Source organism: Saccostrea echinata, unplaced genomic scaffold (assembly GCF_033153115.1).
Source record: "Saccostrea echinata isolate AGI-Se365-2 ecotype Australia unplaced genomic scaffold, CSIRO_AGI_Sech_v1 ptg000002l, whole genome shotgun sequence".
Taxonomy (NCBI): domain Eukaryota; kingdom Metazoa; phylum Mollusca; class Bivalvia; order Ostreida; family Ostreidae; genus Saccostrea; species Saccostrea echinata.
The window spans coordinates 18,110,001-18,132,698 of record NW_026889751.1 but is presented as its reverse complement, the minus strand read 5'-3'; the positions used below and the strand labels follow the sequence as shown (position 1 = coordinate 18,132,698).

General features: G+C 31.8%; 1 protein-coding gene across 1 annotated transcript; it reads right to left on the bottom strand.

Moving 5' to 3' along the window:
• Positions 1-323: 323 nt before the first annotated feature.
• LOC133200971 (homeobox protein orthopedia-like) lies at positions 324-8,734 on the bottom strand. Its single transcript, XM_061336786.1, has 3 exons — positions 8,665-8,734; positions 7,721-7,986; positions 324-968 (listed from the first exon to the last, which is right to left on the bottom strand). Exons 1-3 carry the CDS (start codon positions 8,723-8,725, stop codon positions 438-440), a joined length of 858 nt encoding a protein of 285 aa, XP_061192770.1. The 5' UTR covers positions 8,726-8,734; the 3' UTR covers positions 324-437.
• Positions 8,735-22,698: the final 13,964 nt, after the last annotated feature.

Sequence of the window (22,698 nt, the reverse complement as noted above, 5' to 3'; positions counted from 1 at the left end):
GTGTGACAGAAGTACTTGGGGTAATGTATTTTTCATCTGAAGTATAAAATTATCTGTCAGCCGAATTTAAGTGTTTTTAGTTCAAGTAATTATCTGCAAAGAATGTGTCAGCTGTACTGATGAATTATTAATAAATGTTGACATTTGAAAAAGCTTAAATTTTCTTTCTTGTCAGCTGAAGTACAAAAATATGATACATTAGTTGATGATAATATGATTTTTTTTATCTACAACGTACAGTGTACTTTGTACATGTAGAGATACTGCACAATGTGTGCACACTAATATTGAACATTTAAAGCTCTAAAAATCAACAATATGTGGTCCTTAATCGTAAACATAATAAATAGTACATTTGTTGTAATTTCAAACTTTCATTCCATACCGCACTGTATTTCAAATTCAAAGTTTCACTTGGGGAATACACATGTATGTATTCACCTATACCCTGAAAGCGTTGCTGTATGCGCCAAAGCCTTTCTGCGCAGTTCTGCTATACTGGTGCCCCGCCAAACATCTTCCACTTCCTGCATCCCACAGTTCACTTGTGGATGAGAAATCGGCGGAGAGTTGGAACTTGCTGAAAGAGGAGAAGCACAGCTTACAGACGGAACACCAAAGCACGTGCTGTGCAGCGAAGCACCATTATTTGGCATTGAAATGTTGCTTGCAATCGTGGAGCAAGCTTCCTGAAGACCCGTGAATGGGACTTGAGACCCAAAAGACTGACCCAGAGATGTTTGTCGAGGCAAGGAGGATGCTAGGGCAAGAGGGTTCCCGTTCATTGTTGATGTCATGCTCGGAATCGAAGACCATCTCGAATCTGTGGGACGAAAGGTGCAGAAAGCGTCATTCATTGTTCCGAATGGAGACATCCCAGGATTAGGCAACAAGGCGCCAGGTGTTCGGAACACATTTGTTGTCTTCTTTCTTTTCTTCCACTTTGCCCGCCGATTTTGAAACCATACCTGTTAAAACCGAGTGTTAAAAATATGAAAAACAGATGAAATTCATGCATAAACACAGTGGTTAAAATGAACATGATGAATAGATAATTACATTTGATGTAGGTTCGTAAATATTAATTCAAAATAAAGTGTAAGCTACACAAGTACTATAATAGTGTATATACTACAGTTGTATTTTTTATGAATTGTGGCAACTGTTTTACACAGACACCCAGTGAAGATTGGAATAAAGGATTTTGGAGAATATTGTGATCGGACATGATAAGATATCGCACCATTTGGTCTCCTTGTTACAATGAAAACACGGGGAATGTAAACTTAGATATAGTCATATATCCAATATAAAAATTACCAACGTTCCCCAAGCTTTCTGTTTTATTAAATAAATGTATAGGTATTTATTTATTCTTCTTCAAGGATCTATGAATGGAACTAAAAGCGTGCTTTCAGCTTAGTGTTGACAATGTAAAAGGTTATGATCACAATTACATGTACATCTAATAAAATATAGATAATTATAATTACCATTTCGTTATGATTCTAATTATATTTAATTATATCAATTCAAATTTTAGATTGTATGTTGTCTCAAATATAAAATAAACACACCAATAGAAAAAAATTAAATGTCAAGAACAATCATTTTATCACCAAGTACATATTGTAATATAAGAGGTTGGACAACCTGAGTTTTCATTCAGTAAAATGTACAGTAATCAATGTTAATTATATATAATATGTCTGAAGGTGCGACCATTAGGGTGAGCACAATTTATGATTGGATACTATAATTTTATTCGTCTCATCAAACCGCATGACACATTTTTGAGGGCGTTTATACTTTCCAACACTGACTTTCATCAACAACTATAGCATTAGATTCAAATGGAAAGCAGTATGAGGTACATGCGTGGAGCGATGCTTATTTTTTTCAGAAATGAATTCTATATCTGAATATGTTGTGAAGAAAGTTTGACACAGAGAATAGGAAGAGCAAAGAATTATTATCACAACATAAAATTAAAAGTATGAGATATATATTAAAAATAATATTTAGCGTCATACATTAGAAAACATAATAAATCGCAGCTTATTACATAATACATTGTTATCATCAACAAGAGTTATCTTTCTTTAAAATATTTTTTTCTCTATAGATTGACTGATTGATTCACAGGTACTTGTGGACAGGACCCTCCCCCCCCCCCCCCGATATTCAACCCCGGGGCTTGTTGGACATTTTTTTCACAAATTATATTTATTGCATTTATTCATCATGTGTACCAAAGGAAAAAATCGTGAAAACCCCAAAATAATCGTTCCACACAAAAATACCCCACTATGCATTATAAGAGAGAAAGGTATGCCACTCCGGTTTGTTTACGTTGTACCCCCACTGGTCTTTCTGGATTTAAAAACATGCATTTATTTTATTTTAACCTAAAATGTCGGTTCACATTGTCTCTACATGTACATATATATTTCTGTCTTAGTTCATGCTATCGGAATGACTCTGCATCTCGTAAGAATCCCACAATTAATCCTTAAACAGCATTGCAGTCGGTCATCCTTAGGTAAACGCAACGGAAGTACATCAAGAATGTATCACTTATTACGATAACGCCCGAGAGAGTTTTGGCCTGACGTAATAATCTCTCTCGGGTGTTATCATAATAGGTAATATATTCTCTATGCACTTCCGTTGCGTTTACCTTAGGATTTTTCAACCCACTGACTGCAATGCTGTTTAAGGATTAATTGTGGGATTTTAACGAGATGCAGAGTCAATCCGATAGCACGAACTAAGACAGAAATATATGTAGAGACAATGTGAACCGACATTTTAGGTTAAAATAAAATAAATACATGTTTTTAAAGCCAGAAAGACCAGTGGGGGTACAACGTAAACAAACCGGAGTGGCATACCTTTCTCTCTTATAATGTAAAGTGGGGTATTTTTGTGTGGAACGATTATTTTGGGGTTTTCACGGCTTTTTTCCTGTAGTACACATGATGAATAAGTGCAATAAATATAATTTGTGAAAAAAATGACCAACAAGCCCCGGGGTTGAATATCGGGAGGAGGGGGGGGGGGTTCTGTCCACAAGTACCTGTGGATTGATTGTATGTTGTTTAGTCCCATTACAAATTTAGACCTATATTCAGCGCTCGGGGCCATTGAGCAGTGAGGGCTCTTTATCGTGTCAACGCTTACCGTGACATGGGACCTCGGTTTTTAAGGTCTCATCCGAAAGACCAGTGACTTTCGCTTCTAGTGCGGGGCGCTTGGCGAAGGCACAGTCACGGGTCTTTCGGATGAGACCGAAACGTGGGATAATTTGCATAACGGGCGAACTTTCCTGGCATACCCAACAAATTAGACAGCGATTCCTTATAGTTTCCTTATATTATCATTTATACATGTATGTGAAATAAAATTGTAAATATAAATTTTAAGAAATGCTGTCTAATATTTAGATTTAAAGTACACGAGGCCTTCCATGTTAATTTCAATAGTCCCCGCCTACTGACGTCAGACACGAACACAGCCGCACGAGATTGACATGCATATTACATGTAGGCTTCTGATCTTTCAGTTGGCAAAATTTACATTCAGATACAATAAAATGCTTTCTTTGGTGGTTAGTACGGGAATTAATGTCGCAGCAATACATAACCTGCGTAAGTGGGTTATGTAATTTTTTTCTGCAATAGCTGAGACGTTAATTCCCGTTCAAACAAACAAAGAAAGGCATTTTATTGTTTATATTTATATCTGTATAAAAAACTTTCAAAGTAAAATTAGATATGTTAAATATTGTATTATAGATGTGTATGTCATTGTATGCGTAATTGATGGAACAGCCACGGCTCAAGGAATCTATGCAGGTGGCTTGCTAAGTGTCGTTTACTGACTGATAAACGGCAATGGTTTTCTTAAGAAACGAAGGAAATAATATTCAGTGGATATAAATAAGTAATTACAATGTATCATGAAATCAACTCACCTTACTTTCAAAGAGTTATCACATGCAGAGAAAACAATTAGAAATGTAAATATTTTCAGACAACTATGCGTGTATGTACAAGACGTATACTTAATATATGTATGTATGATAATGGATGCTCAGGATGCACTCAGGGTGATCAAACACGTGTTTAAATAAGTAGCAAAGCCCTTACTAAAATAAACCTTCTTTTTCTTTGAAGATATTATTTGGGATGGTGAAATCAGCAAGATGCTTAACCGATATAATATAAAGATATCTAAATTGAAGCTTTTTTTCAAGTTTTAAGTTGCGAGTAAGTGTTTTCGTAAAAAAGATTCCATGTGTTATTCGTAATGTCAAAATATTATCTAAATTTCAGATATTATATATACCTAGACTTCTTACCATACATGCGCTGTGAAATTATTCATATTAGTTTTTTTTTTATTATTATTTTTTTAAATATATTTATATATAATAATAATAATATAATTATATATAATAACTTTTCCTAATACATGTAACTTAGTGAACGAATATTTAACGGTGGTTAGCCTGATATTTAATCCTGTGCATTTTGTAAATAAAATCTAAAAATAAAACAAGTATATATACTTATAAGTTTGAGCATGCACTCTGTACTGAATTCTGCTTTCTATGCGAGATTGGAATACATACTTAACGGTTGTCTTGGATATTTATGATTATAATTATATCAGTATTTGATTATTATTGGTTGTATGTTTTATCTTCTAGCTCTAGTATGTTGTAAATCTATACCATACATAACTCTAATGGAGTTTTAAATAGTAAACTTGTTAATTTCCAGAAAATGTCAAATGTACCACGCATTTTTTATTAATTTTATCACATAAAGAAGAAACACTCCTTCTTGTGAAACTCGACCACTGACTATTCCGATCTAAAGCTAAAAAAGTGGTTCTTTTCCTAAAGTATGAAATCGCTGTCAGGACGCGCAGTCTCGCGAGAGGAGCGTGCGTTTGGATGACATGGCAGACCCGTTTTCCAATAACAAGTCACACGCAAGCACGGTGGCCATAACAAAATGCTAATTGTTCCATTTGCACATCTTTGACAGGACTGAAATACCGTTGTGTCATGATATTCCTTTGACAATTTAGTAGAGTTAATAAAATAATTATAAATGTGTCAGGCATAGATAGACTGTGGTAGGAGAGATAATTTGTATGTTAATTGAAATGTTTCAATAGCGTGAGAGAAAAATTCATCAAAATCGTATGCTTCATCAATGTACATGTTTATCAATTTTCAACCAACGTCTCAAATCCACTTAAACTAACCACTTATCAAAAAAAAAAATTATTCTTAAATAATACTGTAAAATTAAATGAAAAAGAGAAAGAAAAAAATCTAAACAAATATATTTAAAATGGCTCTACAATTCATCAAGGGCTGATGCGAATTTTATAAATGTATATTTTATAGACTGTGGGTCATTTTTATTTTAGAAGTATATTAACTACAATATTTACCGCATATTTACAAGGCATTATTACCAAACTACAATGCATTTAAAATGCGGAGGTTTGAATGCAATTGAATTTGTTTACTTTTCACAGGTTTTATTTATTTTAAGCAATTAATTGAAGAATATATGTGTGTATAAATCGGCTAGGATCAAAGACTTTATTAATAGGATTTGTGTACAGGAGAATATCAATAGAAAGAGGTCAACTGTCTCGATTTTTAAAGTTTGAATCAACTTCGTCTTTGGTTTGACCGACCGTTCAGGTCATTTTATTTAAACAACATTTAAATGTACATATGAATTACAAAATGGAATCGCACTCTTTTTCTGTAATGCTTCTGAAAGCCGACAATGGATTTGTGTATCGGGCAAAAAAGGTATCAATATTCTGGTCACTTCAAAGTAAAATCCTCCTTTGAAGTCTTTTCCCACTTAATCAATTACTGATAATTGAGATTTTTTTATATTTTATTGAAATTTTAAAAAAAACTAAGATATCCACCGTTCAATTTTATAATGAAATATTCCCAGCGCATTTAATATAACATTGTTTATTAATTTAAAAAAAAAGGTGCATATCTGTATTTTCCCGCTTGTTTAAATATTTTTTTAATTAATGATGCACTATTCTAAACGACGATCTAAGTCAAGGAAAGTACATGTATAAACATTTTTTTCCTTGAGCTTATACATGCATGACTAGAAATCTTTTAAATAAATTATATAAATTACAGTGTTATTTGCCGTCAGTTTTTGGGAAAATCTATCCCTGATGGTACTTAGTAAAACATAGCAAAGAAGTAAATATTAATTGTCACATACAAACAATTAAGATGTCAATATGACAGTTTATAATTTCTTTCGTTTGGAGTGTGGAAACCGTTAGAAAACCAACGTGAAATCTACACCTGTCGTGTGGTAGTACATGTCAAAAGTAATGTGCGCGGCAACGTGTGACAAACTCTTACTCACTTCTCTAAATGCCGGGAGTGGATTGTTTAGTTTGATAATATATAATGTTCATTTCATGCTGAAAAAAAAATACAACTGCAAATACTGGTAATTCTTGACTTTTATGGGTATGCGTTATTATAACCTGAACCGATGAAATGGTTAAAAACGGGTGCGAAAATTACATATCTTTATGAGAAATATGCTGCTATCAAAATCAAAATTTCAAAGAAATCGCAAGTATGTTCAAAGATGGCTCTTGTCAACGCATGAAAAGCGCTTTTCTTAGATGTGTAATTTTGCTTAAAGATATGAAACAGCGGGAAGTTATTTGCGAAACAGCGGGATAGCTTCAGAAATTCTTCTTATACCTTTTGTCGGGTTTTTTAGTCTTCTCAAATTACCTAAATTAGTTCTTTTATATGCCATAATTAACATATCATGGATTAAACGGGTAGACCATTTGTGATTGTAAGCGAACAGTAAGATATTTTACAAATGTATGTGACTCATTTTTGTTCAGCATTGGATGGACTTATTTCAATAACTGTCAGAAACATTTACTTGTTAACTTGCAATGATTGAAACTTGGTAATATGAACTTCTGGGGTTATATTATTATGTTTTTAATACAGTAATTATTTTGTTTAATATTAGTTCAGGAATTTCCCAAATCTCATAATGTCACAATACGTCAGTATTTATAAACGTCAATATTTATAAATATTCTCTTCATCGTATGTGTAATATTAAATTAACTTGACATTTTGAAATGTTTGATGATATATTATTGTATAAAATTATTACTAACAACATTTAGAAGTGAAGCAAAACCATTATCATCGTAGTATATTTTAGGCCATCTTTTAAAAAAATTGTTTGGTTGCCCTCTCCCGACATACTGGCTAAAAATGACCCGACTCAAAAAATTTTTCAACCTCCAGGAAGCAGTTATTTTTTTTATGCATTCTGGAAAATAGATTTTGAAAATTCAGCATTGAAATTGAAATTTTCTGGGGGGAAAAAAATTCTCACCTACCTACCGACCCAACTTTTTCATCCTGAGTCGGGAGAGGGTAAATAAACATTATTTTAAAGTTGGCCTTACCTAGAATAAATGTACATACTTGACATATTGTACGATAATTTTTATACGCAACATTCGAATGCATTATTTCCTCCTCTGCACAGAATTTTTCATAAAATTTCATAAAATATTAGTCTGGAAACACTCTCTTAAATAAAGATAAAGACAAAATTTTAATATACATCCTTCATTGGAGTTACTGAAAAATACCGACCTGTACACGTGATTCTGTCAGGCCGATTCTTAGCGCCAATTCCTCCCTCATGAATATGTCAGGGTAGTGAGTTTTGGCAAAGCTTCTCTCGAGCTCATTGAGTTGGGCTGGCGTAAACCTGGTGCGGTGCCTCTTCTGTTTTGAGGGTTTGTCCGAGTCCCCCATTCTGTCATCCCCCTCACTGTCGGAATCTCGGGAGGGGCTTTGTGGGGGAATCGGGCGAGGGTTACTTGAGACATTTCCTAACTCGTTCTTGATGACACCACCTAAAAGCAAAAGGGATGGGGAAAAGCAAGTTTCTTTTTCTCCTCTTTATTTCAATTTCAGTTATCGGAAGTCTTTAAGTAAATTTAAATGCAGCCACTCTATTACACACTTCTATCTTGACTATCAATGGTACGGCATCAAACATCCATTTGTCAAATATTTGATAAATGAAAATAATTAAATATTAGAGCGATTTGCTTTAATTGCTTCGAATCATGAATCATTTTAAGATTAATTAACACGATTCGAAAATTTTAATTCAATAATTTTTTGCCTACTGTATCAAAAAATCATCAATTTCAAAGCTTTAAATCTACAGACAACTTGAACAAATTCTGACACACTTAATTTCTAGTTTAAATACACGGGACGGGATTTTGTCTATCATATTACTGTAGATTTAAAGATAAATACTTTATTTAAACACAAAAATTGGAAATAAAAACATTTCCTGGAGATTAACTATGAAGGATTATTGGAACGCATTAACATTATCAAAGAAGGTGTCGCTTGCCGCTAATCATATTTAGTTAACAATGTCCAATAAACTTGAAATTGAAATGCTGGGGTTCCATTACTAACAGATGAATTAAATAAGAACGAGACCAACCAGGGCTTCCTGGCTTAATTTGCTTTTCTTATAAATGTAGAATACGGGACCGACAGTCCCCCCTTACCTTGTGTGTTCCCTCCAAAATTCCCCGCCATGGGCATCAAAGTAGCAGTACCTAAATCCATTTTGGACTCTTAATTGTAGAAGAATCACATATGAAAATTATTTTTTAAAACCTTCCATTTATTTTTATATCAATTGTTGGGGTAATTTCTGATAAGCATCCGCAAATGAATTTCATTGGACGAAATTCGATCCACAGTTCCACGCTGACGTACTATTGCTCTTGAACCTCCCATAAACGGCGGCGGAGGAATCTGACAATGGCTGTGAGAAATGCCAATAATTTTCTCAGTACATGAATATTAAGTGTTATTGATCACGAGGAAAAAAGGAAAAGAAAAGAAAAGTGGGGGTCAAGCATTTTGACAGCAACAATAATATACAGTTTGTTTTCCTTTCTGGTTAGTCAATGAGAACTGGTCATCAAACAAATGATATGTATATACAAAGGGATTGTGGGAATTTCTGATCAATGGTGTTGAATAATATTTGCCTCTCTATGCAGTTAAATAGGACGAATTTCCCTGTGCCTCAGAAGTGGTGTTTGGACAGTTCTTTGTTCGACTTCTTTCATTTATAATAAACAAAATTACATTACCATGTAAATACTAAATGGATTGAGTGACTCCGATAATGTAGTTGTGAAAAGATAATCAAATGCAGGTAACTTTATTCTGGATGCAAAAATACCTAAAAACAATGCAGTTGTTTCAATTTTTAATTTAAACCTCACTTTGTTAAGAATGTAACAGCATGTATATTGCAAATTGTTTATTTTCACACGCTAAATATTTATAACAAAATTAATTACCTGTATCTGTGGAACGTCTTCTTCCTTATTCAGCAGCTAACAAATCAATTTATTAAAACATGAATTAAAAAATCTGCGACAATATCTTTATCGCCAATACCACCACCAACTCAAATATCAATATCAAGATCATAATGATATAATGAGACGTCATTTCTTATAAATTTTTAAAAATTGTAAGACAAATTTAGAATGAGATTTATCTTTACTTCATCTCGTAAATGTAGAATACTTATCAAATAGAGAACTAATCACATTATGTTAATTGAAAGTAATGAATGGATTTGTATTCCCATAAATGAAAAAAGAGTATTAATGAACTGTTGCTCTGGACTAATTGGCAAAGAAAATCATAATCAGCTCTCCTTTTTTTTTTAAATTTAAGTTACTGTTTTAAACCGAATGTCATGAAACTTTGTGATATACTGGTGCATACACTGTATGTACTACAGTACAGATACACTAATTAAATTAATTTAAATATAATAATAAATATAATTGCAGGAATATAGCTTTTAGCAAAAATTTGATAGAATTTTAACTATGTACTTGTTTCTGTGATTTTTCTTTCAACCATATTTTGATAATTATAATATAAAGTCTCTAACTCCAAAATACATGCCCCCCCCCCTCCCCTTCCCCAGAATGGCAATCATTTACTCTTTTAGAGACAAGACAGAGGAAACCTGTTTATTACCATTCTCTTTTAAGATACTTATTTTCAAAATCGTGTGAAGCATGATTGCTTTTATTCTTTTCTATCTGCTTAAACGATGTACAAACAGTGCTCGCTGATTTGAAAACTGGTTTCACATTCCCAAAGTGCTATGGATATGTACTAGTCTCGGGAGGGAAGTAAAATCCAAAATCAGTAGGTTTAAAATTTTAATCCAAATTATTAAATAAGGCAATTGATAGAATAATGTTTTTTTTACTCTTATTTTCCTTAAATACATTATAAAATTTTTCCGATGAAAATTTAGAAAACGTCCCTTAGCCAGTCAAATTCCAAGTACATATTCTGCCAGGAACTATAGCACAAAGTAATGGATTTCGCAGTCGGTGAGCATATTAGTTTGAACGCTGTTTACAGATTAAAAAAAATAAAGACAAGCATACTATAATATATGATTTTGTAGATGAATTATTGCAAATGAGAATGGTAATTAACTCTTTGCCACTGAGTTTTCTCTGAGAGGGTCTTTCTTTATTTATTATTACTTTAAGCTTTACAGCTTATCAGTATATACAATATAATACAATATACAGTCGGATACAGTACAGAAGTGGATGATTTACAGGAGAACAATGTGTACGTACATAAATAATAATGAAATAAAAAGAAGTAAAATATTACAATTATTGGATTACAAGATCTCTTCGCATCATGCTATAATAAATATATTTACCAAGGTTACACATATCCTTATAGTTCTCTGTATTGAACAATTGCAGTAATTTAAACATGGATGGTTTTTTTAAAGAAAATTTTTTTTAATAAATTTGTTTCGATAATCTGCATAAACAGGACATACTAGTATAAAATGATATTCATCCTCAACACAAGTATGACACGAAAAACATTTCCTCTGGGCTCTGTTAGTTTTATTATATCTCCCAGTTTCAATAGCTAAAAGGTGTGAGGATAATCTTTGATATACATATATGCATTTTTGAAACTTAGCCGGAATAGATTTTTTTAAATAATATTGTAGGTAAAACCCATCAAGTAGATATTTATAGAAAGAACATTTCTGCGAACTTTCAGTTTTAGCAAATATTTCTTGTTTAGCCTGATCCAGATCCTTTGTTTAATAAATTTTAATGTAGTAGTATTAATTTGTTGTTTACCCCAAACTTCACTAAAACCAAGATCATTTAAGCATTTCTTAACCTGAAAGGCCCAGCTTTTTTGTGCATGAGATTCACAGTTAATATACATTTTTTCATAACAATTTCTAATAATACAGTTATCACTGGCTAATATATTACTCCAAAATTTTATCATTGAAAACATCCTTTTGTACAACAGAGGAAGTCTACGTAACTCAGCATAAACAGCTGCATTACATGTAGATTTTTTAACTCCTAGTATTTGCTTACAAAAGTCGAGATGAAGTTTTTCAACATTGTCCCCTTTATGAATTCCCCAGATTTCTGATGCATAATTAACAATGCCTCCAATATAGCAATCAAAAAGTGATAATAAAGTTTCATGATTAAGAGACAAAATCCTTAGGTTTTTTTTCCAATGCAAACAATGCTTTTCTACCCTGGTCAGACAGCTGTTTTTCCGCCATTGCAAATTTATTATTATAATGGAAAATAATTCCCAAGTATGTAAAATGTTCAACAATTTCCAAAGCATGATTACCAATAAACCATTTTTCATTAGATTTGATTTTGCCCTTATTTCTAAAGACTAAAACTAAAACCTCTGAGAGGGTCATTAACTGCGATTCTGGGGAGTGGGGTACTCCAAGTAATTTGAGTTCGATACCCTGTGTTATTATTATTATTATACCATGGGGTAAACAATTTAGTACAGAAACAAGTAGCTGTGTTCAATTCTTGATTTAAACAATATTTATTCAAAATACTGAATAGATTGGGCAACAGGTAATGCCTATAAATACCCTCTCTATACAAGAACAATTCTTTATTCTCTCAAAACCAGATCACTGGTACAAGAGGTACATATATACAAACAAAAATAATAGTGAAAGGTTCTAAATATGTTAAATTATACAATTTTCCGAATTTCACCCACGTTTAAAAATTCCATTACGAATAGCCTCAATAGGTAATTGTAGTGTGTTGACAATATACAAGTAAACAAAACAAATAACCCAATTAAAACAAAACCAAGAAAAAAAGATCCAAAAAAAAAAGAATATGAAAAAAGAAAACTGTCACCCAGCCGCACATGAATGATGGATATAAAACAGCATTTCATCCATACATGTATCTATACAAATATCACTTTTGAAATAATTTGAGACTCGACCAACAGCCAATTACACAATTACACACTTACATCAGACATGGTATACTTTAAATTTGTTCATTCTCACATTATTACTGAAAGTAATATCAAACCATTTGAAATCACAAACATTTTACTGTTTTTGCATTTAGAATCGGAAGTCAAAATCCACAAATATTTTTAATTAGCACTTAAAATTGTCTACAAAATTAATACATGTACATGGGCGATAATTACTTTGATTTGAGGTGTCATAGTAAGAAATCCTTCTGTCATTGTTGGGTCTAAGGTAGTTTTCTATGTAGTCTTTACTTCTCCTTTAGAGAGCATTTAGAAAGTGTTTAATTGTTTATCACAACTACATTAGAATCCAAGACATCTGCTCGACCACACATAAACTGCATCGTTGCAGTAAGATAAAGTATGCTGTTTGGTGTAGGGCCGTTGCGTAGACTCTGTGTGAAAAATTTCCACCGTGTCGTACAGTAAATACCAGATTAAGCGGACTTTTCAACCTTTCTACAATGCAATGTCTAAATATTATAGCCTCAGATCTAAAACTCACACCGTAATCTAAACAATTATATCAGGCCATTTTTATGCAGAGTTTCATTTAAACAATATTTTATTATACATAATCATAATAGGATTGGACAGCAGGCACTATCTATATAAGTCCTCTCCATAATACAAGGTCAAAGTCATACATGTACAAGTACATGTACATATAAGTTACATATCATTGAAAAAATAAATATATTCATGTGCATATTCAAAAGAAATTTATAAAAATAAGACAAAATAAATAGTAAAAAATTAATTATACGTGAGCTGATGATACAATATATGTATATGTTTACAGTTTAACAGATATGACTAATAAAAATAATACAGGTATAAATGTGAACGTTAAAAAGAACACATAAATAGATGTTGGTTCTGTGGTTTGACAATTTAAAAAAAAAGAAGAAGAGAGACAATATCATGCAAATCTCTCAATAGATGTATAAATCCATGAACAAGTTTATAAATACTGCAATATTTTGGTTGTAAGTAAGATTAGAGTTTCAAATTTAGATAGGTCTATTTCAAGTAACCATGTCAAGATGGGTTTTAAAAGAGTTGTGTGTAGAATATCTGAGAATTATTTTTGAAGTATTACTGAAAGTCCATTCTTAGGACATTTGCTAAGCAAGAAAGCATATGTAGTGGTGCATAGCAAGTGGTGTAACTACCTTTTTTCTCTCTTTTCTTCATCAAAATATTTTGGAAAATGAGATCAGAATTTACATTGACAATGATAATCAATTTTAATTTCATTTAACTTTTAATTTTAACATTTGACCTTTACTCCAGTTGTATTTATTTTGTTCATTAAAAAAAGAGGTTTGAATCAGTTATTGAATATAAGAGGAATTCTTCAATCCTAAAATATGTATATTTCATGTATTTGTACATTGCCCCCGTATCTTTTGATTTGAGTTGTAAAAAATTTCATAAAGAAAAGTCTTCAAGATCTAATAGGCCAGACGCGCTTAAGCGTTATACATTGTACACTTCACAACAAGAATATGTCTTGTGCGAGACAAAATCGGAGGGGGGGGATAATTCGACTTCGAGATTAATTCTATCTGTTTAATAAGCAGGCTGTAATTAGTTCTACATTTGATAAATATTCTACATTTACGAGATGTGGTAGTGAAATACTTTTTACATTCGGAATTTGCCTTACAATTTTAAGAAATAAGCTATTCATAAATTTTGCTCAGGACAAAATAGATTTTAGTCTGAATAATTGTTATCCTAACAAAGATTTTGAAATAAATTTACACTCATGGAAAGCTGATTAAATTTCCCATAAGCTGGTCAAAAAGGTGGCATTAAAAAATATTAGAACTAAAATTTTGTCTGAAGATTGTACATGTACCCCCTTTGCTTGTCATAGTTTTATACAATACATGCCACAAAAGATAATATTAGGTACAGTCCCTGAAACGTTCTACTTTCCCATTTTTCCGTTCGCTCACCGTTCGTTCACCGTTCGTTCAGCGTGCGTTCACCGTTCGTTCACCGTGCGTTCACCGTTCGCTCTCCGTTCACAGTTTTGCGTTCAGCGTTCACCGTGCGCTCGCGTTCACCGTTCACAAAGCGTTCATCGTTCGCTCTTCGTTCGTTCACTTTGCGTTCACCTTGCGTTCTGCGTTCACTTATCGTTCAGTCTTCAGTGTCATTCGGAACTCCGAAGTGAAAGGACTTATCTTTTTTTAAGTAAGGATTTACAGGTTTTGAATATAATAAATAACATACCGTGTTTAAAGAATCATTATTTCATGGAAAAAAAATTATCTACAAAATTAATTTTTATTATTCTAACTTAGCTGTTAGGTTATTTATAAAATTTTTCTGGAAAATAAATGTTGCTATAAGTACATGTATGTACATATGTAGAACGATGCTGAAAAATTAAATTTAAATACGGGCAAAATACTGATACTTCAAGCACTGCAACATTCTGTTGTTAAGGACGACAAATCGTTAATAGATAGAAAATAATTTACCAACTGCAGCAAAAAATACGAAAATATTTATTTGTGTCACATTTTTTAAAAATAATACAGAAATACATGTTAGAACTTTTTCTGAGAATGATAAACAGTGCTGCGGATATCCAGTTAATTAAATATCTTTAGAGCGAATTAAATTGATAGTGTGGTTTAAAAAAAAATATTTGTTTAAAATGCAATACATTAAAGAGTTTTTTTTTCAACTTTACATATATAAAGTCTTTAATTAGAGAGAGAGAGAGAGAGAGATGCCTTTATAACATGATTATCATTTATATAACCAAAGTGATTCTCCAGTAATTATATTTTTCATCGTAACTTTAAATGTTTGTCATTCGATATTATTAAGAGCCCTCCCCCCCCCCCCCTTCCCCTAAATCGGTTACTTAGTTAGTATTTCCAGTACATTTTAATTAACATTTAAAAAGAAGTTAATGTGTTTTGTAGCAAACAAACATGCATCTAAACAAAGTCATTAAACAACTAGTTCAAAATATACATGTGCCGTCGGTGATATTTTAAATTGGCAGGGAGTATGTTTCAAATTCAAGCGGCTTAATTATTCCATGTATTTATTCCCAATGTATTTTATTCATTTATTTATTTATTTATTTTTAGAAATGTTGGAATCAGATCTTAAAATGATAAGAAAAAATGTTAAAACTTTTTGGAAATACTAACACTTTGCCTTCAGTGTGACGAGACTTTCACACCTGCACAGTGTCGAATGATTTTGATTGACAGGTCATGCACGTGGACTTCGTGTGAACTTGAAGCAGGAAAATAAAAACCGATTATGACTGAAAAACAAATGGATTTGTTGATTAAAAAATGATTACTTTCACTGCCTGATATATTTAGAAAAAAATTAGAATTTTTGTTTGATATAGGTACAAACATTTGAGGAAAGGGGGCTAAAACTCTCTCTCTCTCTCTCTCGTCTGTTTAATAAAAACTATGACAGCATATTACTTAAATATCAAGTTGTGAAAATTTAATATATAACAAATAATATGATTGCCTCTTTGTCTCATCTTGTCCGAGTATAATCACGGCCAGGAAATGTCTACATATACATGTAGAAGTCTGCTTAATAAATCATCATAGAAAATAAAACTGACACATAAATATATTATTGCATTAAAATTTTAAAATACGAGTGTATTTATGCAATACGTTATACGTCCACATACCTTGAAAATATTTCTTTTCTTATTATTTTACACGGAATTGCCTTGTATGGTTGTTACAACCTTTGTAATTCATTCGTAGTCCGTAGTTTTCTCTTCTAAAATCCACATTATTTGTAATGGTTTTATATATAAAATAAGAATAAACATATTTATTTTACAACTAGATTAATTTCATCTGTTATAACACAGCGTTCGGTAACAATCACAATGTTTTACAGCGATAAAAATCGTATTATCAAAAAGTTGAATTTAAACATCGTACATATGTGCAGAAAATATTGTAAGAAACTTAAACTAATAATTTTACTTAATGTGCATGTATCGTCTTTCTTAGGACAATTTTCACTGGTTTGTTTATTATTTATCTATTTTTTTTTAGCACCAGGCATTAGAATACAATAGAATAGTTTCAATGCAAGGAAAAGATCAGAGGCATTCCGAATAAATCGTTTATCTTGCGTTCACCGTTCGTTCACCGTTCACTTTGCGCTCGCGTTTGCGCTCCGTTCGCGTTCTGCGTTCGCTCACCGTTCAGCGTTCACACATCGTTCACCAAGTTGCGTTCAGCGTTCACACATCGTTCACTCACCGTTCGCTCTGCGTTCGTTCAGCGTTCGTTCACCGTTCGTTCAGCGTTCGCTCACCGTTCAAGTGGGAAAGTAGAACGTTTCAGGGACTGTAACGTATATAAACTAGCTAAATTTTACTCACTTGCCGTTTCGTCTTGACTTGTATAAGTCAGAATCGGCGATCTTTTTTTCAGTTTTCATCTCAATTCTCAACAACATACCATATTGACCGGGGTACAGTTTTATAAATTTAGTTTAATTTAAGTTGTTCCACTTTTTAAAAGTGTTTATTAGTCAAAATTGTGCCGGTAAGAAGCGAAGCTATCGCTAGCTCACGCAAGAGTTGTTACCCTTGTAAAAGTAAAAACGTGAAAGGGTATATCACCTAGCGTGTTACATGTACCCCCTGTGTATAGGACGTTATCATCTTAAAGAGTCCTTACACGTCTTGTTGCTATATTTACCACCTAACCCTCGTTAGGCAGATATTAACATTTAAATAGAGATAATACAATTGATAATTTCCCTTTAATTACGTGGTGTTAATTGAATAGATTGTGTTTCCAATTTCTTTTTGTAATATTTAATGTTTTTAAAAAGTATTTAACATGCACAACTAATTTCTAGCAGGTATATTGATAAAATATATTAACCAATACCAAAATACCCAATATTTTGGCAATTTGCAAATAATTATTAATGCCCTGCCCGAACAAAAAAAGTCTACAAGAAGATAACAAATATCAAAGTCCTAAGAGAAAATTGTTCGACAAATATGTGTTTTCTTTTGAAGGTCAGAAGTTGACATTGCATTTACTTGAAAGTTAAAGTTTAAATAGAATATACCATTGCTCTCTCTCTCTCTCTCTCTCTCTCTCTCTCTCTCTCTCTCTCTCGTTGAAAGCATCATTTATTTGAACTAAAATTTTTATAGCAATTGTTCATTGAAGTTTCACTTTGAATAAAAACGTGCCTTGATTAACGTAGAGAGCAAGGAAATACTTTAAGGTGAATGAAATTTAACCTTCATTTCCTCTGAAATATTGAATAAAATATTCTTAAATGAAAGAATGATATTTTGTATGACGAAATTTGAGTGATAAACAAGACTGGGGGAGAGAAATGGGCTCCAGATGTGTGCTTTGCTGAAGCATTTTCCCTGACTTTTACAGTTCAATAATTGTAAACAGGAATTTCTTCTCTGTACTCTAAAAGTAAAACGTGAGATTCTTCACACAGGGAAGCAAAAAAGTACCCGTTTTTCACTTCACGCACTTCAAGATGAAGACAGACATTTGATATAATTAATTCCATTTCGCCATTTATACATTTGCCACATTTATATACGTATACTAGTATTTATGCTTCCTCCTTCAAAAATATATAACCATGTAACTTTAACATGACTCTAAAGTGCATATATGTGTTGAATAATATTTTATTATTATAGCTTGTTGTAGCTTGATAGATTTCTCAAGCTAATATATCTACAAATATCACCATTTGAAAAGCAAACACCAGTTGAGCTCAAGTAGAAGTACATGTGTTAGCAGAATGCACTACTGTGAACTCTTAAATATTTCAAAGCTTAAATATTAGGATCTGGATGAAGAAAACTATCAAGATTTTATGTACGGGAGAGGACTATCTAAGTTCTAGAACTTGTGTCCAATCCATTTGACACATTGTCAATAAAATATGTTCAAAACAGAAAACTAGAGCTTAAATCCTTGCATCTAGATGAAGACTACCAAGACTACGAATGCTTCTACTTAACATTTAAATAAAGAGATGTAGCTTAATTGATTATCCATAAATCTACTTCATCAATTTAAGATCTTCTAATATATTTTTCACAAAACAGGCAAGAAGCACACCTTGAGATATATCAAATTTGTAAACCTGTACTTATATATTTCTTCAATGTGAAGAGGTTTAAGAGAACGACAGTAAAAAAAATATATTTCTAAATCAGGTTTACAGTTGTAGAAAAGAATGTTGTATATTCCATATGCAGATACTTGTATTTACATTCAAGTATATGTAGGAGATTATTAAGATATTGTGATTAGACATCCAATGAGGTATTTCATCATTTTCTATGATGTCACCATGCGCCATCATATTCATAATAAGCAATGCATGGTGAAAATTAATTTTACATTTTTTGTGATGATGTATCCCTCCGTTTAAGGAGCGGTTGGATTAAATGCTAAAAATAGATTTATGATGAAACTATCTTCCTCCGCACGAAAGGTGTTAAGATACTTAAGACTAATTGCAAATGAAAAACAAATATTTCAATCATCATGAGCTTTAATAATGTCACAGAAGTAAAGGAATTAACGCGTTGATTCATTTTAAACTTCTTATATAAATAGATCATGTCTTATCAACTTTGTAATAATTAATTTGCCAATAAAGTAAGAAAACATTTTCTTTATTTGGGTATTAATATTTCATCACATATTAGCGACAAAGCAATATCGAGAGGATGTGAAGCCGATTGGAATGCTGGGATAACTTAATCAGTGTTTGTATCCAGTAGCTATGATTACAGTCACGTGACCTAAATCCATCTACGACAGTGCAATATAATATTCACTATGAACAAGGAAAAAAAAGCTTCCGGATACAATACTCACAATATTGCACTTCTTATGCACATAAAACAATATATGGAACGGATAAAAGGCAGGCATGTTGGTTTCTGTCTTCTTCCAGTTTTAGCTGCATAAATATGCTAAATATGATTAAGTGAAGAAAGTAGCGGAGAAAAATGAAAATCAAAGATGCATTTCCTCACGAGAAGGTTCCATAAATGAATCTAAATAAAATATTTAAGAATCATTCATTGTTCGCGTTAAGTCACGGCGGGGGATGGAAAGAAATTACCAAGTCGGGATTACCAAGGGTCTCTCTTGTGTAGTAATTTATTCTATTGACAGTCAGCGAAGACGAATTTCTCCTTCTATGTTATCGATAAAGGATTTTTTTTTCTTGCCTACGTCTTTATTCGCATAGCATATTTCAGAATGTCTGGAGTACCGTCATGAAGTCTCTAGAAATATAATAGTTGATAGTACTTATATGTGTACATGTATTTGTTCGGTTATTTTGTTCTCTTAATATATACCGACGAAGAATTCTTTATTTTTTCATAAACGATGTCAAATATTCACTTAAGATTTGATAAACCTTGACTGTGTCTTTGAACATTTTTTTTTAAAGAAAACAGGTATTAGCTATATTTTTTTTTAAATATACGTTCTTGCGATAATTTTTTATAATTTATTTAAATGAAAATGTAAGCAAGTAAAATGTTCAAGATGTTCATTTTTTAAAAATATTTATTTACTAATAACAGTAAAAATCACAGGCACCTGACGTTACTTATTTTTCTTTTAATAAAAAAAATTATACCCCCTACCTAATAATTATTAGGTAGGGGGTATATTTTTTTTATTAAAAGAAAAATAAGTAACGTCAGATGCCTGAAGTAAAAATGCACATCTTGACAAAACTATTTAATTCATCAGTTAACTAAATAAATCTTTGAAAAATATCTTCCTTTCTTTTCCAAATAACTTTTTCCGACACTTTGCTTTCTTGAAAAAGCACAGACTATCAGACTATATCAAATATTACATTTTTGGAGAGATTTACATGTTTTTATCGAATTTCCGTCAGCGATAAAGCCACTCATCTGTTTCATCACTGACCGATACTATTTATTAACCTAATATTCTGTCAAACATCCTGTTATGATTAAATCGTGATTATGCTGACCTAGTTAATAGTAAGTTAAATTACATGGTCTTCTCAGTTTATTTTTTTTCTATCGCCAGATAGGTGCATATGAGGAAATACACATGCATGCCAGATAATGAACCCTTATAAATAACATTTCCAGATTTCTGTAAGTAAGTCAAATCATTCTGTATTAAATGGAATTAAAACTATACTTATGGACACTCATAAGAAATTGATGTAAACAAATAAATATTGATATGCCGAATAAATATTGATATGAATAATATAGTTAAAATGACAAATCAAAGAATTTTACTGACATATTTCTCTATAACTTAATTTGAACGGCAGGGCAAGGTTTAAAAAATATAGAAGTTCGTATTAAAAATCATTCATATCTTCACGAATTATTTTAAATAGACATACATATTTTTGTGCTTTAGAATTGCACTACACATGAATATGGTGAGGTTTACTTTTGGGTAGGAATCTCTCTCTCTCTCTCTCTCTCTCTCTCTCTCTCTCTCATAGTTATTCTTTGTTCATCTGCATTTAAATACCGTTAATACAAAATCAAACATGGAAGTTAATTGGCTGATCAAAATTAATGAAAGTTTTGCTATCCTGACGATAAATAACATAAACTGCTTTTTTTACAGGAATAATTGTCGCAGAAAATCCCTCTGAATCCAAAAGACAGAAAAAAGCGTCATGGAGATCCAATGTTCTCAGATTTTATGGCATGTAAAGATTCACAGCCCAGAAATAACTCCAATAGCACGCAGTTAAGCGAAATGTTCATAAGATGAAAAACGCCATAGCTGATACAGGTATATTTTTCTAATTATATCCGCAGTAATTAACTAGACAAAATAGGGGACAATAAAGAGGAGGAAAATCACATGAAATGGATCAGAGTCTGTGGCGATATGCCTCCACTGTATAAACAGTAATTAAAAACCCTAGCCTGAGCGACGTTTGCTTCCATTTTGAACTCGTCTTTATTTTGTCTCCTCTGAAATTCAATATTACCGTTATAAACAAGGCGAAAGGCGTGTAGGGTCCGTTAAAGACACAATGAGCCACGTGCCTCAATATGTCGATTGATGTTGGATGACAAAGTGATTTATTGCTGGTTATTGCAGGTGTGTCGTTGTATTAAAGTCAAAATTAACCATTAACATTGTTAAGGATTCAGTGTATTACCTCAAAATTAATCCCTTGGTAGCTAAGAAGAACTGCCCTGCAATAACCTTTTTCATATTTTTCACAGCCACATTAAATAATTCTTCAACAATATGCATTTAGAGTGATATTTTTCACCATATAGAAAACACTTCCGTTAGCGTTTTTTTTCAAGGCTGTTTAGCAATGATGGAAAGTGCTACGTTGGCATATACATGTACTGCTAACGATTCACCTACAATGTACGTGTATATTACAATTTGATCTGTAGCCTGTGCTATTCCACGAAAAAACAAAACAAAACCAAAAAATTAGGAAAAATATAAATAATTCATATTGTAAATTGATAAACTATACAGTTTTGAAAATTACGTAAGATACATTCATAGGAGAGTCCAAAAATTTCCCAATTAAAATTAAGGATATAGTTTTTTTCTGAACATGCGCATACACGTGATTTTAACTACGCATTAAGTGAAATTTACACCAATAATATATTTCATAACTGCACGTCATAAGTGATATTTAAATACCTCATAAGTCTAGGAGTCCTAACATTATATTAATATTGACATTTTTATATTTTAGTACATCTGCTGAATAATTATAATTAACTCAACAAAAAAATTCATTAAACACAGTGAATTATTCCATGGAATTACAGAATCAGTTTGGAAATTCGAAAAAAAAACTTTATAAATGAAAAAAAAAAAAGAAGAATTATTTCTGCATATTTGTTAACATGATTGTGTAACGCCTATAGATGTCGTTTATGTGAATTTAAGGTAAAATATATAGAATCTCCTTTCAAAAATTTTAATATTTTTTATATTTCCGTTTTATTGACAATGATAAGGGAGATAATTATCACGGGGATAAATGACTACATGTAGTATTCCTCAATAAAACTGTCAAGTTAAAAAGGTATTTCTGTCAGATTTTGCTCGCATGAAGTTTTGTTTATTTTAATTATA

Bases quoted from the DNA above. Each gene is read 5' to 3' on its own strand.
- LOC133200971 (XM_061336786.1), bottom strand. From the start codon at position 8,725: ATGGATTTAGGTACTGCTACTTTGATGCCCATGGCGGGGAATTTTGGA. The intron at 7,987-8,664 runs GTAAGGGGGGAC...TTTTGCTTTTAG, and splicing joins TTTTGGAGGGAACACACAAG to GTGGTGTCATCAAGAACGAG. The intron at 969-7,720 runs GTCGGTATTTTT...CGGTTTTAACAG, and splicing joins TGACAGAATCACGTGTACAG to GTATGGTTTCAAAATCGGCG.